At 41.6% G+C, this 17,867-nt stretch overlaps 1 protein-coding gene across 1 annotated transcript in view; it reads left to right on the top strand.

Annotated features, from left to right (window-relative positions):
• MTCL1 (microtubule crosslinking factor 1) overlaps window positions 1-17,867 on the top strand; it is a gene marked incomplete at its 3' end in the record, with an annotated part of 106,977 nt that overhangs the window by 73,468 nt on the left and 15,642 nt on the right. Inside the window, exons 9-12 of the mRNA XM_084260152.1 lie at window positions 2,044-2,274; window positions 3,798-3,986; window positions 11,094-11,261; window positions 16,693-16,947. Coding sequence (XP_084116278.1) covers window positions 2,044-2,274; window positions 3,798-3,986; window positions 11,094-11,261; window positions 16,693-16,947 — 843 coding nt within the window. The remainder of the gene's footprint in view (window positions 1-2,043; window positions 2,275-3,797; window positions 3,987-11,093; window positions 11,262-16,692; window positions 16,948-17,867) is intronic.

Raw genomic sequence — 17,867 nt, forward strand, 5'->3', positions numbered from 1 at the left:
GTAACTCTCTGTTTCTTCGTAAGTAGCTTTCATTCCAGTTGATCTCCATAGGAGCTTTCTCTTGGAGGCTTTTGAAGGCAACCAGTAAATTGATTTATTTCCTAGTTGCCTTTGCCATGAAGACTTTTTGGAAGCTATGCCTGCCTCTTACTGTTCTTTTCTTTTGCAATAGCTATCCACTGGAAAAGCATAATACTCTATGAAGCTCCCTCCACCAGGGTCTTCTGCAAGGACTTGTGACCACAGGGACTTAGATCATAACAGCTTGTAAAAACCATGAAAAATGCTTTGAAATTAAAGATACCCATTCATGTTGATAGCCAGTAGAAATAGAATAAAAGTATATTCTGGATTCTTCATTTTTTCCAGATTATGCCCATCCTGTTGGTACTGTTCCTTTTTTATCATCTTCCAGGATTTCTGGTGGAAATGACTCAGGTCTTTGCTGTGTTTAACTGTAACTTTATTTGGTGAAAGAACTTGCACCAGCATGAAATCTTTTTGTTTCTTCCTGTAAGAAATGAGTTTAAAGAGTCCCCTTTTTTACTACTTCATTTTTTGGCAATGTTAAATGACATCAAATTGCTGTGTGCTAGCAGTGTACAATCTCCATGAGTGTTATAAGGAGTCACATGTATGTTTTTGGGCCATTATAGCTAATTTTGTTCCAGACTACTTTTAAGCTGCATTTTTAAACCTATTTAAGCTACCAACTACTGTAAATAATTTTTTCAATAACTTTTTAAGGTGTACTGGTCTAGGTGCTGAAAAATTGCATTACGCCAGGGAGCATCATTTAAAGGACAGGAAAGTCCTTAGTAAACCATCTAGTATGGACCAGTAGCCTGTGTTGGAAGCATATGAGTATTGCCATGAAAATCAAGGATGTATTTCTTAGAAGTATTAATAGCTAGGGGCTCCATGCTCCTGAAGAAGAGTATCTGAGGTATTCTTCATTCCTGTGTGAGTGCTGTTTGTTGTAAGGTATGTTATGGTTCAATTCGTTGTGGTCAGTAGCGTACTGTGGCTTTCATAGATTTCCTCTATGGAGCTGGTTGGGAAAGGGAGAGGCTGTTCTGCAGAGTGGAAAATAGCAATAACTGATGTCTGTAAGCAGTGGCTCTGTGCTCATTTTCCATCCGCCTTCTCTTGATCAATGTGAACCACGACTTGGGTGAAGTGGAAACACAATCTCATGCGTGTAGAGCATGAGATGTGGTACAGCTAACTTGCACATGTGCTATCGGGCACAGGTTGTGCCATGGTTTGATTTTGATGTCTGGAAGAATTCACGTTTCAAGCATGATGTTTCAGGTGGCCTTGTGTTGAAACAGGTGTGTGGTCCAAAGAACAAGCTTTACTTGGTGTTTCCATCACTGAGGCTGAGACATGAGTTGCAGCCTGTTGCTGTCTCTTAGGCTGCTGTGTGTGTCCCTGATCTGGTCATATCAGAATCAGAAACTGCTTACTGTGAGTCATTCTGATGTCTCAGAGTATGAACCAGTAGTTGTACCTGAGATACTGGATGGAGTTTCTTGGAAAGCTTTGCCCTTCCAGAACAAGAGGGACACATAGACTCAGTGGAAAGGATGAGTCTGTGACTGAGGAGGGAAGAGGCAAGGATAATATTCCAGGTTGTCTGAAGGGCAGCTGTGGTCCCACCTCATAGAAATGACGTCAAATTCATTTAGCAGGTGTGATACGTGCAGCAGCATGGGGGTGGCTGTGCTGGGAACATACTGAAGGGATACAATAAGAGGTGGAGGAAAACATGAATGGTATACAGAATTTAAGCATCAGCTAAAGTCTCATGAATCCTTAAAGTAAGCAAACTGTCCACTTCCACAGCAGGTTACTGGGATATGGTTGTCTAAGGTTACCAGCGGCTGAGTTTCTCCACTGCTGAGGAATATATTGATCCAAACAAAGTAGCTACTCCTGATGAGAATTAGAAATTTCAGTTTCTCACCCAACAAAGTACAAATCTTGCAGACCATGCTGGTGCACTACCACATTGACATGGTATCTGTCATTCCATTAAAGCTGGAGGAGGAGCATATGCAAACCCTGCGGAGGAAAGACTTGGAGGTGCAGAGTTTGACTTTACAGAACAAACTGGAAGAGAAGACCTGGAGCCAGGAGAAAAGTCTGCTGCAGCAAGAGCTCAGGCATTTCAAGCAGGACACCTTTCTCCTGTATGTCAAACTGAAGTGGCTGCTGAAACATTGGCGGCAAGGCAAGCGAATGGAGGAAGAAGGGGAGGACATACTAGAGGTAACTGTCCCACCTTCTTCATCCAAAGAAATTGCAAGCGATGAGGGTACTGGCCTGTCCCTTCTTTATATGTAAATTGTAAATAGGATGTGGTATCAGCAACTTTATAATTACACATAGATTTAAAGGGGATTCAAGTTAAACATGAAGCCTGTATTTTTTAAGTTGGCTTGTGCTAAACCCTTACCTAGTATAAACAGCTGGTCCTGAAAAATCCTCGCAGAGTAAATGAAAGTTTAATTAGGTCTGAAAGAGACAACTCCTGAATAATTTTTGGAAAGAAAAATGCGTTAGTGAGCTGATGGAGTCAAATCTATTTAGATGGGTTGAGAGCTGTCGTTTTTCTCATCGTGTGCACAGTGTGTTCCTTACAAAAGCCTTCAGCAATACAGATGGAGGGAAGCTCTGTTTTTGTGTTGGCAGGAGAATTATACAGCTTCTTGTGGGAACTTGAGAGTGAATCATTCTTGTTTGTTCCTCTTCTCCACACACACGTCTATCACCGTCAGCAGCCGTACGCCAGTAGTCATCATGTTGATTTTCCAAGTAGCAACTAAATTAAGATCAGGAATCTCAGAAGTACATAACAACCTGGAATCCCCAAGGTGACACATCTCAGATTGCCAGCCAACATGCACTGTGAAGAACGGTGCTGCTAGATTGTTATGTTGCACATCCAGAATTACCATTTGCTTTGGAAATCTTACCTAGAGAAAAAATAATATGAAAAATGCATTTGCCCATTACAACATTTTGTCCAAAATTCATAAGAATAATAGATTATAAAACCATTTGCTAAGGCAACTAAGTAATTTTCCTCAGTATTTCTGATACCTAGTGTTTTCAGTGCTCACTGCGTTTGGCAGTACAAGTAACCTTTCAGGTCTGGTGGGAGTACGTTTAAGCTGAATAATGTTTTGTATTCTTAGGTAAAGGCTAGATGAACATCTTTACCTTCATCTGCTATGTAATATGAGTCAGAAACAAGAGATGAGTAGCTATTTAGAAATAATTCGCTTCTACTTTACCACTACTAATTTATCTCTATGTAAACTAGTTCATCTTCTAATATTCAAGTAGCTTTCATTTTTTCACTGTTTGGATTTTTTGACTGGTAAATTTACAATCAATCCACCTCCAGTCATTATTGGAGTCATGTGTTTTGCAACGCATTAGGGAGGAGTAAAGTGCTAGATTGTGATACTTCCTGATCTCTGTGTCTTCAGCAGACAATGCACCAGTGTCTTGTACAGTTTTTCATTAATGTCTGGTGGATGTTGTACCCCCATCTTCTCAGCTGCATAGATCTCCTATTTTGCAGACCTCCATAGAGTTATGTTCACATATGCAACATGTCATACATCACCCAAAGATCATCTCCTGTAGCCTACAGAATAGAAGTCAGTATATCCCAGCACAGAGATACAGGGGAAGATAGTCCCTCCCTCAGCCGTTCAATAGATTTCTGCTGCCCCAAGTAAGTGGTAAAAGAGTGTTGATGTGTCCCATCTTTTGCATTTCAGATTGAGCACCCTGAGGCCGTCCCAGACTTTGGTATTCAGTCTGACCAGAAGGCAGATGACACAGAACGAGAGGAGGAGGAAGAGGATGTTGTGTTTGCACTGGCAGATTTCTCCCAGCGTCCGATCACGGAGAGCACTGATCATGGACCACAGCTGCAGACTGCAGAACTACTGCAGCAGCAGAAGCAGGTACTGTACCATTTGTGTATCATGCCCTGGGAACGAAAACTGGGGATTTTCCAAAAGAGTTCATCTGCTGCTGCTGCTGTGTTAAACCACCTAGAATCATACTTGTAGAAATAATCCTAGCTACACAGCAAATACAGTGGATTTCATCCATTATATTTATATTTAATCAGGAGCCACGTGATTACTGTTCTGTTGGCAGATGCTATCAGTGAAAAATCCTATTTCCTCTTGTGGCTGTTTGCCCAGAAACATCTATCAGTATGTGATGGTTTGCAGAATTTACATGCTTCTCTTGCCTGAGCACATCTATTGTATTCCACTGTCAAGCTTTTAGCAAGAAGAGGTGATTTTATTTCCTTTAAATAATTTAAGAAACTGGTACATGTATTTAACGTTTCCCTTCGAGATGATGGGAAAACAATGCAAAGGTTCCTTCCTGTTACTGGGCTTGTTTTTAAATACCTAAAAACAAATAATACTGACTTTTCCCTGACATCTTCTGTGCCCTGCCTCTGTGTGTCAGAGCACTGCCATACATATACCAGATTTTTCCTTTGTGCTTTTAATATACCAGCACTCCTAACAATAATAATAGAAAACATTCAAAGGGGACAGACTGAAGGTTTCCAACAGTTCTTCAGGAGCATGTTCTTGTATTTTTTAAATGGGAAACATTTAGATGAGAGCATCCTGTTACATGGAATTATTTGCAATAAGTAGAATGGAGCAAGAATTCTCTGTAAAACACAAATGAATTGAAAAAAGTCTTGAAGCTTTATGCCTTATGCTGTGTCTCTGTCCAGGCCCTTGACTTGGGAGCCCACTCCACAGTAAAAGCTCTGAGACAAGTATGTACTCTCTATGACTCCATTGCTTAGCTGGATGCTTGCAGGATCTGGGTGCAGTGTGTGTCTTAGCATTTCAGTTATTTGCCTTGAATTCCCCAGATTCTCACAACTATGTACAACCTGTTTACTTATTATCTCTAGGGTCTAACAGATGCACAGCATCTGTAGGTCTCTGTCTTGTAATAAGGTTAGGCTGGTGCTGGGAGATGCACAGGCTGCCTTGTAACTTACTTCTAGTTCAAGATGTAGCTTCAGTTAGAATTTCTGTTTGGAAATGAAATCTTCTGTTTGAAAATTTTCTGTTTGAAAAAAATTACAGTAGAGACCTATGGTATTTATGCTACTTCATATTCTGCTTTAGGTTTATATACCCTTTTCCTTTCCGCTTTCATAGTGCTAGCTGACAACTCCATTCTCTAGCTATTCTTTTCTGTGAAGTGTACTGCCAAGGCAGTATCCATTTGATCAGTTTGGCATTTGGAAACCCTGTAGTGTTCCTGACCCTGTTGGAGGTCAGACAGTGCTGATTTCAAGGACAGACCTTGCCAGTCACCCAGACCCATCACTATCATTATCTGAGTAAATTCCTTTCTGGCAGAAGCTGAAGAAGACCAAGAAAGAGATGCTCCTGAGCAAGTCACTTAACTGCATTCCATCTGTAGACTGATTTCGTCTAGACTGAGTAAAGTAAATATAAACCAATATACTATCTCAGTACAAACTCTGACATGTACCAACTTTCCATACAGGTATCTTAAAATGGCCAAGAACATTCAAATAAATTATGCCCTGTTTGAAATAATCATTGCTTAGGCATTAATCTCAATTAAGGTGGCAGAAATGGGAAGTAGGATTGCTTGTAATTCATTTTTATATGCACTGCATGATGTTCTAATGCAGCAGTTCCAGCTAATCTTACTTAAAGAAATGACCCACAGGAACAGACCATGTCTCAGTACCCCTCTTAATATTGACTATTGCATGATATCCAAATGGACTCTTGAAGGTGAAATAGGTTTCTTGCCTCCCAACCAGGAAAAAAAGGCATTATTTCAACACTGCAAGAATGAGTGAGTTTGCTAAAAATTTCTCATCAAAAGCACTATTACACATTTGCCTGCTCATGCTAGTGAATCTTCTAGCAACACTGTGTTTATTGACAGGCATGTAAAAAGGTTTTTTCAGTGCTATGAGGCTTGTATTTGTCAATGGCAGGAAGGGATTACGATTATTCTCTGGCTCAGAAACAGCAAGCCCCAGTGTAGGCTGATTCTGATGCTGTCATAGATGCAGGGCATCACAAGTGTCTTCTGGAGAGCCATGACAGAGGATTAGTTGCCTACACGCCTCCTGTGCCCTCAAGGTTCTGCCAAAGGCTTCCTCTGCCTTCACACACATTAGTATCAGTTGGGCCTGAACTGTCCATCTCACTATGGTGGATGACTTGGCCCTACATACATCCTGTGCTTAGGGCCTTTTCTCTGCTCACCAAGTTTGCAGGCCCTGGTCCTTGCTCTGCACATGACAGACATTCACTCATAAACATCAACTCCACCTAGTTCATGTATGATCTCAAAACACATTAACTAAACAAAAATAGAGCAAGAAAATACTTTTCCTGTGTTTACCCAGCTTTAAAAGCTCTTGAGAGTATCAGTAGACCCAGAACACGTCCTTCCTGAAGGGATGGATCTCAGCAGAGCTCACCTCCCAGTAAGCCACTGACTAGCTAGGCTGTGCTGAAAAACACCCACAGTTTTGGGAGTCTTCTGCAGGTTACTTAAGACTGCAGCTGGAAAAAAGCACGGCTTATGTGAGGCATTGAGGGTGAATGGTGAAGCTGGAAGTCTCTGAGGCTTGCACCTTCCCAGGAGAGCCCTAAGTTGTGGGTTCTGCTTGACAAGCTCCAAGATGAAATGCATCAGCAGTTGTTTCACATTAGGAAGGAAACTTTGTGATAGCCTAGGAGTGGCTGAGATAACTAGGTCAGAAAAAAAGAAAGGGTTTACGGTAACTTGAAGTAATCCATTTTTATTTTTAACATTTAATATTTGTATTTAATGGCTTGTATTTTCAACCTGTACCCTTGCTGCTGACTTTCTCACCCTGCCTAGAAACTGGAATTGTTTTGGGACAAATTATAAATGCTGCAGCCTTAATTTCAACAAGCAGCCTCTAATTTTATATTTTTATGATTTGAGGTACTCAGTGGAAAGTACATGTTTCACTTGTCTGGGATTTTTGTGGAGCCAGTGTGTGGAGGGATGAAGGCATAGAAAAGGGGAAAGGGGAGAAAAAAAGTTACACCATGAGAAGCAGGGTAGATGGGGGATCTGAGAAGGATCAATTCATCCTTCCCTTCATGGTGTTGTCCCTTGGCTGGTAGCTGGGGCATGCTGCAGAAAGGGTCGGGCAAGAAACTAGCAAGGCTCAAGAGTTAAGTGGGAAGCCTAGTCAAGGGCAGGAGGTAAGTAGGCAAGTCAGGCTGGTGACACAGTAGAAGAGAGCTTGGTGTAAGTCAGTGTTTCTATATGTATAGTAAGAGATGAGGGAGAATAACCTGTAGCAAAGGAAGAGCTTTGGTTCAGTTGAGTAGAAAGGGTGAGATACCTCTTAGACTGTGTTAAGTTCAGGGGAGGAAGTAGAAGAGTTTACACATCTGTAGTCCAGTGGAAAAAGTATTAAAAAGAATTACACTCATGTTGTTGCTGGGAGGGGTGGGGGGTCAACAAAATCCCCAATTGAATTTTTTTGCTCACAAAGTATTTGTTTTCAAAGCTTAGCTAAGAGAAAAGCCCAAAGGAATAGTAATTAAGACCTAAATGTACTAAAATGACTTACAGCAAGATCCAGCTTTTGCCTAGATCTGTGATTAGACAAAGAAAATGTAGAGTTCTTGTTCACTCTTCAGGCTCCTAACCTTGCATTTTAATTGACTGCTGTACTAAACTGCTTATTAGACCAGACTGTGCCTACATTCTTAAGTGCAATTCTCAGAGGAAATTGAATTGTGATTAAAAGCAAAACCAAGCTTCAAATGATTGCTCTGTTCCCAAACTTTTCTAGAGGTGGAGGCTTCCATCTATGGGATTCATTCAACTTAGTAAAGACTCTGAAGTTGTGACATTTAATTGAGGTTTACTATGTTAAGTTTCTACTTACTGTCAGCTGTTGTTTCCTTTATGTAAAAATCCTGAGCTGTGGATACAAGACTTCAAACTGCTTTTGTAATTCTCTTGTCTTAGATCTGTTGTGAATCAATCAGATTCCTCCATGCTCTAAATTTTGGTAACTTGTAAGGTACTAAAAGGTCAGCTCCTTGCTTGGGACAGTGTTCAGGGAATCACAGCCATGTCCCTGTTCTTCTGCCTGTAGAACATCTCTGCGAGGAAGGGGAAGATCATAACAATGCTTCTTGGGTGTCTATGGGACTTATTCTTATGCAGAAGCTGTTTGGCAGTTTTACCAAAGGAAACCTACAGCATGTCTAGATGTAAATGTTGTATTTCAGAGCACATTGTCTCAAAAAAGTACTTTGTCTGTTCTCCAAAAACACTCAAGTGTGGCAAAACAGAAAAAAACCAAACTCACAGATTGCTCCAACTTCAGACTGTAAACACAAAGTCATGCAAAAGAGATTTCTCTGTAGGAATTAGAAGTTGGTAACCAAAATTTGATTTATATTGGCAAGTTAATTAAAATCCCAGCAAGCCCAGGGGGCACCCAGGGTACTTATCTCATAACAGTGACATTGATGTAATGCCTCTAGAAATAAGACGTGCCCTCATCCTAGGCTACAAACCTGCAATGAGTCTCTCTTGGCTCCTTTCTGTACTATTCCATCATTTCTTTCTCTGCAAACCTAATTTTACAGGATGCTAAAGCGATAGCTTTAGCTATAAATGCATGCACAGGAATGAGGGATGCAACTTCCTTTAGTGTCACATGGTTTCAATAACTGGGAAAGATTTATGCAGCATACCAGAAAACACAGAACGTGGCTCTTGAATGGAAGCTCTTCATACACGTTTTGGGTCAGGGTTTCAAAAGAGGATGAGGGCAGATTTTGGTGCACTCAATACCCAGCAGCTCCTCTTGTGACACTAAGGAAAAATCTTCAAAAGAGCTCTTATTCTGATTACTACACAAGGGGCTTGAAATGTTTGGATAATTTAGCCTTAATTGGGTATCAGAACAAAAATTCATTTATGGAAACATAAAGTCTCATTACATATTGAAAAGTAGGTGATCTTATATGCATGATGGAGACTGCTGCTGTATAGTTGGAAACTGCTAATTGGCATTAAATGTTAATGGAATTAATTCTGCTTCTGTGGGTACATTTCTTATAAAACCCCACGTTGTACACCATCACATTTCATTAGCCCAAGCAGATTATAGGTCAGTCAATGAACACCTGCAGTCATTTCCCCCCACCTAGCATATTTTTGCTGATGAACCAAATGGCTTGGGAAAAGTAGACCACATTTGTTTGTTTTTTAAAGAAAAAAGGCACTGTGGTATGCCTGATTGGTGATTACAAAAGGGAGTGAGGTGGGTTCAGTGATGCCAAATCTGATGAGCATATAAATTCAGCTTAGTTGACTGCATAAATTTTGTATGTGTTGCTACTGAAACAAGCACATTAAAATGATTTTGATTTTTGCATATGTCTGTTTACTTGACTTGTCTACAAAGAAATCTCCTTGTAGGTACTTCATGAAATACCAGTTGAGAGGAATTGCAGGAAGGCCTCACTTGGGAAAATACATAAATAATAATAATTTAGAAAATAAAATCAATTAGACTGTCCTGCAAGAATCAAGACAGCTAATTTAAGTTAGGCCCTCCAAAGGAAGCCGATGCATTAATGAGAACCTGGTGATTAAATGCTGAATTTGTTGAGTAAACTTTCCCATTTTTCTGCTCATGCTGTGTCTGCTAATGAAGTATAATTTTCTTAGAAGTCTTATCTATTCTGAATAACTTGTCAGATACAATCTCTGGCTACTCCCTGGTCTTTGAGAGGCTCCTTGGGAATATTTGATTTGGATAAATAAATTGCGTTACATATTTCTGTTGTCTAATTCAATGACAATAAAAACCAGTGGGGTACCATTTGTTTTACTGATCCAGAATGAATCTTTAAAAACATTTTTGGATATTTAACATAACAGTGACAGGTTTTGCAGGTCTCCAGAGAATTTGCAGAAAGTAAATACTAAAACTGAGGGAAAAAACCAAAGAGTGAGATTTGAATAAGTATACATGCAGTCCCTCAGTACTTGCCAGGGTCAGATGTCAACTGTAGCCTAGACTCTTAATTTGACTCCATTCTTGGCTCCTGAGTAGCACAAGAGCACAGGCAGCAATGTCAGTGTGACCGTGACAGTCTCAACAAGATGCAAGTGGGGATTTGCTCTTTGATCCCATCTGCAAGAGGAAAAGTGCCCCTACCTGGCATTCTGGCCTTTGGTACCAAACCAGGTAAAGTAGCAACCAGTGTGGAACAGGTGCTACCCTGTGTGCAGCTCTCTGGGACTGGGTGGAAATGTTAAGTACAGACCTTAGCAGAGATACTCAATTAAAAACCTCACTTTTTTTCTTCCTGAAGTAGTTTTATCTGATAATATAAAAGCATTGAAAATAAATCCCTTTTCTGTATATGTAGTTTACAAATATTTGAGGTTTGATGGTGAGCAATGTGTGTATGTCTGAGACATACAGCTACCCATCAAGCCTCAGGAATGATACTCTGGCTTTTGTTTATAGTGTTTAAAAATAAGTTATTACAGATGTCCTTAATGTCCTCAGAAAGATGCTTCTCAGACCAGAAAGATGCTTAATACCTTTTTTTAGGGTGACTTAAGTGTGTTTGACACTTATAGGTGCTTCAGGACTCGGGCTAACAAAAGTAGAACCATAGAATTGCAGAATCAGAGAATCATTTAGGTTGGAAAAGGTCCTTAAGCTTATGAAATTCAACTGTAAGTCTCACACTGCCAATTCCATCATTAAGCCATGTCTCGAAGCCCCATGTGTACATGTCTTTTAAATACCTCCAGGGGTAGTGATTCAACCAGTTCCCTGGACAGCCTGCAGAGAGAGAAGGCATTGCTATTCTTAGTTTTCTCATCCGAAAGTTAGCCCAGGCACTTTCTCTTCTATGCAGTGGACATGCTGGCCTTTTTTCTCCTGAAAATGAACCTGGAGGCTAAAGGCCTCCAATGACTGCGTTTCATTTGCTTTGTTGTGGCAGGCAAGTGAAAATCGGAAGCTCCTGAACGCTCTCAAAGGTTTGCTGGATGACTTCCGCTCGGAGCTGCGCGATGAGGAGCGTGAGCGGCAGGGTCTGCAGCAGCAGTATGCCCTGCACAAGGCAGCCTGGGAGGTGGAAATGACTGAACTGAAGTGTCACCTCGAACAGGTAACGTCCCATGCGTCCAACACTGGTAAAGAACGAATGAGTTGCTTAATGAAACAGGAAATCTGTGACAGCCAGGAAAAGGACTATACTTATGCATCCTATATGTATACCCTGTGCCTGAAAGTCCCCCTGAAGCTTCAGCAAAGCTTTGCCTCTTGAGTTGCTTCTTGGATTCCATTTGTCCCATGCTCATGTAACAGCTACTGTGTAACATAGGTGAGGACAAAGGAACCAAACCTCCTCTTGTTTTTTTCCTCAGAAGCCTTGGCTGGTAACACATCAGCTATGGTAAGGAGACATGCCCATGTCTGTATTTATTGGCATTTAGAGGGGAGGATAATGTCTTCAAGTTGCTGTGCTCGCAATTAGCTTGTCACTGTGCCTTGGCACGCAGCAACTGCAGTATTTGATGCAGAGGGGAGAGAAGAGGGATTTAATAATACTCCAGTGGTAGATCAATATGTTAATATTAAACCAGCTATTCCAAGCTACCAGTTAGTGATGGATGGTACCCCACTGGAAAGAGAGCTCTAGTTACCCACCGCAGGATGCTGTTAGAAGTGTGTATGTAAAATCTGGTGCCAGGTGCTTCAGTGTCACGCAGGGCTGCTCACAGAAGATGTACTGTTTCTGAAGCAATAGGAAAACAAATCAGCAAAAAATCCACAAGTATTCGTTTCCAAACCTGACGGCATAAAAGCTCCAATTTTCCACATTGAAGAGGGGAGGGGTGAGAGAATCAGTATGTTCAGGCCTGGAGAAAAACATTTGTTGGTGTAGCGCTTCTCTGCAGAAGACAAATATAATAAAAATATTCACTGCCAGGAGGGTGGCACATTCAGGAGGATTTACTGAACGTTGGAGACTCACTCTGACGCACAGAGCTGAGATGCAAGCGCTGCTTTTCCTGTCCAGGTACCGTGGGCTGCTTTCCCAGAAGGAGGAAGCTTTCATTTTAGCACAGTTTTCTCTCAACAGATTCAGATTCTCAGTACAGGCTGCTGCTTAGGGCACACACATAACCAGACAACAGATCACTTGAAAAACGGAAACAAAACCAATTCCCATTTTCTCTCCTCCCAAAATAAAACCTTGGTGACAGATTTGCCTTAAACTTCAGATGGCAACAAAGAACAAAGCTTAGAGAAAGTTTGTCTGACAACATTACAACATTAACTGACAAAACTGCCAATTTGGAGCTTGAAGGATTTGCCTTTGCATGGGCGATAAACTTCCAGGCTGCCACTTTGACTGGTGCTTGGCACCAGGACAGTGCTCCCACTCCTGCCCAGGGAGAAGAAGGATTAGCACCTTTCCTTCTGGAGGCTTTATCAGGCTCTTTGCTACCACCACTGCTCCACTGGTAGTACTATACAACATATGGTAATTACTGAGGCTTGGGTGTTCCTTTTTACATTTTTTCAAGCAAATTAAAAGAATATTTAAGACACAAAATTGTCTTCCTTAGCCAATTCCCCACAACATTTTTATTTCAAAGCAAAACCAGGTCCCTAATGCAGTAGTAAAATGATAGCACATCAGTCGTTAGGATGTCAATTAGGATAGGGCAAACAATGTAAGTCTCCCACTGAGTTCTGGTGTATGTGCTCACAGTTGCAAGGAGTCAATTAAAAATCTGTGTAAAATAATGTAATAAGCCTGAAATAGAAATAATACAAACATTAATGAAACACAAATGAATGTTAAAGATTCAAAATATGGGGTGTTTTCACTATCGGTTCAATTTCAGGCTCAAAATGGGAGGAGCTAGTGAACAGTGTGTAAAATATCAACACTACATGTAGTCATGTTAACATCCTTTGCTATTCTGTGCCCAACATGTGGCATAACAACACATAAATAGCCGAGTCTGACAAGTTAGTGTGGGTAGGAGGACTTCTCATGATACAATTTTTTTGGTTTGATTGGTAGAGATGAAGCAGTGGGCTGTAGAGGACTCCCACCATAGGTTTCATATACAGCTGACAAGCCCCTGACAAGCCCACAGATAATCCAGTCCTTTCTAGTCTCCACTGTTGCCTTCACTGCTGCTGTTTTCTACCTTTTTTTTTTAAAGCAGCAGGTCAATTAACAAGAGCAGTTTCCTCAAGAGAGTCAACTCCTAATTAATATTCACTGGCAAGGTTTTTGCATTTTGATGCTTCAACTCTCTGTGTAGGAAAGAAAGGAAAAAACCCAAAAGAAAACTGTTTTGATACCAAAGCACTACATATCAGAGGTGACAATGTACTACTGTTGCCTGCTGCTTTGGAGCTTTAGCACTGCATATATCATTAAAAATATAAGTCTTGGCTGTGAGAAATGCAAGTACATCTTCCTTGGCAGAAGGATCTTTAGGCATTGTTTTTAAGATAAAAAATAATGAGATTGCTCCCAACTATGGGGTTGTGATAATGCTGAGCCAGTAAGAAATTCCAGTAATTCTCAGCCTCCAGCTGGGTGAGTGAAAAACCCCAGTGTTCTGGAAACAGGAAAGTTTGGAAGTAGGAGTGAGTTAGTTATGAGGAGCCAAACTCTGCATATGCTTTGAGAACTTGCATGTATGTACACAGATCCTCTCTAGGACTCTGAGCAATGGTTCAGTTTCAGGATGCCTGTGGTCCGCGTAGCGAGGCATCTGGCCACCCTTAGCAGTAAGCAGGTTTAAGTAGGTCACATCTAGACTTTCATGCACAGGTGCCATCAATGGACCTTTCCTGCATGACTGGAGCTGTTTCATCAAAACAGAGGCAGAAGGACACTGTCCTTGCCAGGAGCAGGCACCTAAAACTGTCTTCTAAGTCTAAAGACACCACCTCTGACGAGAAGGTTTTTAGGTCCAAAATCACCGAACACCAGGGAAATATTCTGAAAGTGTGTCAACTTGCCTCAGTTTTGAACTAATTTTTGTACTTCTAAGGCTTCCTGTATTCTTTTCAAATGGGGGAAGAGCCAGGGCTCTGGTCTGTGTGAGCCCATGGTCTAGCACAGGATGACTTAGTGTATTTTGGCAACTTGGACATGGCATTCTTACTGGCACCACCAGCTGTCTTGTTTGCAAACTGAAAGGCTGAGAATTTGCTCAGTGGGGACGAAGACCTCAGTGGCTTAAGGGGAGAGACAGAATGAGTCTTGTTGAGGTTCAACATTTTGCTATTTTATTTATTTTTTTTTTGAGATTCAAAAAGTGGAAGAAGGAATTTGCTTTATAGGATAATCAGACAAAGTGTTTTTATTGCAGCTGAGCATTTGTTTGCTTTGTTTAGCATTTTCATGCTAAAACCTCCCCTAAGAGCTCCTATTGTAAGATGAGAAGTTTGCAGGGGCAACAAAGGTCCTTGAAAGATGACTTCTGTATATCACAAAAAGCAAGCCCTAAATAGCCCTGTCAGGCTTAGGTGAAAGGAAACTATATAGAGTTTACTTCAGTAGTGCCTTATTATTTTGGCTGATCTCAGCTCTGCAGTAATTCTCCTGAAATTCATGATTATTTAGTGTTACAGCTCCTTAGTAAACCCAGCAGGAACTTGCAAGAGTGAGCTGGGGTGAGGGAGCATGGAATAGTAAAAGTAAGCAAACCTAAAAGAATGGGTGACCCTGGCTGAAACACCAACTTTGATTCCCCCAGCACCATTTCATGGTGGGGGACTCATGGATGGACAGAGGAGAGATATCACAAAGGGCAAGAGGGCATTACCTGAAGTTAGTGGTGAGTTTTGAAACTCTTAGTGAAATTTTTACATATTGCTGAACTAACATGAACAGTCAATGTGTTGGGTAGTGGGTAGGAAGCAGCAAAGCTTTCCAGCTTTCGGAGGACTCATGATGCCCAAGATGGTGTCTTCCATCATGGATCTGCAGCACATACATGTCTGTCATGGTATGTTCTGTGTTTCTGCCCCATGGCACCTCTGATCCACCACCAAGCCACGCCGTTGTGGGCAGGACAGCCTTTCACACATTGCTGTGGGTCCCACTAATTTACGTTACACAAAAGTGTTAGTAAGATAGTGTCACAGCAACAAATAGGATGCTGCTTTTTATAATTCTTATGGTTGATTGTTCAGTCAGTTGTTTGGTCATTTGAAAACAACTGTACTTTGGAAATCAGTGGGAGAGAACACAGGTGTTTTAAGATTTCCCTGTCAATGCAGGTGGCTGTAACAGAATGTTCTCTGCAGCTCAGTACAATTTTAAATGACTCGAGCAATGACCTCTCAGCCATTTATTTGGGGAGGCTGGTACTGAGACCTGTAAGCTTCACTCCTGAATCCAGTCTGAACTTCCCTTTGCTTGGAAAGTTTGGGCTTAATTTCCACACAGGGCAAAGTGAAGGCATTGTCCTTCTGTCTTGCTAAAGAAGCGTGTTTCCCAGCAGACCCACTGCCTCTTCTTTATGAAGACAACTTTAGCTTCAGAAGCAGAAATGAGTTTTTTCTGCCTTTCACTCCAGTTCACCTGCAGAGCCAGGGGATGGAGGTATTCCCCATTCTGAGTCATGTGCACATCTACTGAGTTGTCAGCAAAAGGTCAGCCTTCAGGGATAAATTCTTCACTCACTTGAAATTGCACGAAACCATCAAGCGCTTCTTTCACTCTGACAACAGTCCAGCAGTGGCCCAGGTTGGCCAGAGAGGTTGTGCAATCCCAGACCTTAGAGGTTTGTCAGGATCTAAGTGAAAAAAGTTCTGCACAACTCAATCTGATCTCAGACACAACCCTTCTGGAAGCAGAACTTGGACTAGAGACCTGACACCCCATCAGGGATGCATTTTTCTGTGAGTCTATTACCTTGGGATGGCTTTTCTGGTATAATCAAGCAGAACCCTGAGCATCAAGTGAAGGAGAAGGGAGGAAAAGTAACATTACCTAACTGCCCTAGAAATCAGTTGACACCAGAACCTGCAGAGAGGGGAGTTTGATCTTGGTACCTCTCCTTCTGGTGCTTCTTTTGTTGGAAGGTTTGAGGAGCTGTACAATAAGACTATTGTTGATGGTTGTTCTGGGAAAAGTCTCTTCAGAAGATGAATGCACTCTCTTTAGGTTTTGGGTGCACTGAGAGAGACCACAAAAGCAAAGCAGTGGCTGAGGATGTTGTCCTGGCAATTGTCTCAGCGGTGATGATGAGGTTGCAGTTTATCTCCATGCTTCCTTCATTACTGGTACCCATAGTCCCATCAGAAAGACCGGAACTGATGCCTTAATAGCATGAGCTGGTAGAGCTTGTAAAATTTTTCACTATGGTTTTACTGCCCTGATTTTAAAACTTTTTTCAAGTTGAACATGTTTGATCATTTATAGAGATCCTGAGTATTGCCATAATGTTGCCATTACCTTTGTGGAATCAGGTCTTTAACTCAAATTCATTGTCAAACACAGGCTTTTACCACAGAAGGTCTAATGTCCTAGTAATGTTTTGCTTTAATGCCAGCTGGAAGGGAAGAGCGAGAACACCTCAGGAGAAACAGGCCTCACTTCTGATGCAAAGGGAGCTTTTAAAAGGGAAAGAGAGGAGCACAAGAAGCTTCTAGCTGAGAGTCACGGCGTGGTGATGGACCTCCGCTGGCAAATCCAGCACAACGAGAAGAACTGGAACCGGGAAAAGGTGGAGCTCCTGGACAGGCTTGATCGGGACCGGCGAGAATGGGAGCGTCAGAAGAAGGAGCTGCTCAGGCGGATAGAGCAGGTAAGGAGTCATCTTGGGCTGAGCAATGGCTGGCTGCAAGCATGAGGCATTGTACCATTGCTGCAGTCAGGCCAAGGTCAAGAGACTGTAATTAGAAGCAGCACAGGAACAATTTTGGTTCCTTGGCTACATCAGTGTTTCTCATGCTACAAAACAATTTACATACACAAGGGAGTAAAAGGAAAATGCTCATAATCCCTATAAAAAAACCACTTATGAGAAATCAACTCCAGGTTAAAGGCCATTTCCTGCCTCATTTCAATTACTCCATACAGGCATGGTCCCATCGATTCATTCTGTTTGAAAGCTTTTGTACATCTCTTCCTACTAAAACACTCAGTCCCACATGCAGGGTTATACAAGGCTGAATATAGAATTTCCTGCCAAAAACGTCTCCTCATCTGTGAGTTAGCTACCAAAGATGCAGCTGCTGAGACTTTCCAGTTTCAACTGATTTCTTTTTCTCCAGCAAAGGGTTAACAAGATGAGCCACGACTGATAACAAATTAAGAGTTATCAATGCTAAATATTCAGAACATACTTCTGACCTTTTAGGGGGAAGCTTTTTACAGAGAGAGTGGTGAGGTGCTGGAACAGGCTGCCCAGGAATGTGGTGCATGCCCCATCCCTAGAGGTGTTCAAGGCCAGCTTGGATGGGGCTCTGGGCAACCTTGTGTAGATCCAGGCCTGGAGGTTGGTGGCCCTGCCTGTGGCAGGGGGGTTGGAACTCTATGATCCTTAGAGTCCCTTCCAACCCAGACTATTCTATGATTCCATGACCTTAGTTGCGTTAATTTTGTGCACACCTCTAATATCATTTGCAAATCTGGTAACCACATACCTGTCCACTTGGGTTTTGTGCTTTCATCTTTTCATCTGCTTAGTATTACAGACAAATTATACCTAGTGAATTATTATCT

Source organism: Gallinula chloropus (assembly GCF_964237585.1).
Source record: "Gallinula chloropus genome assembly, chromosome: 2".
Classification (NCBI taxonomy): Eukaryota; Metazoa; Chordata; class Aves; order Gruiformes; family Rallidae; genus Gallinula; species Gallinula chloropus.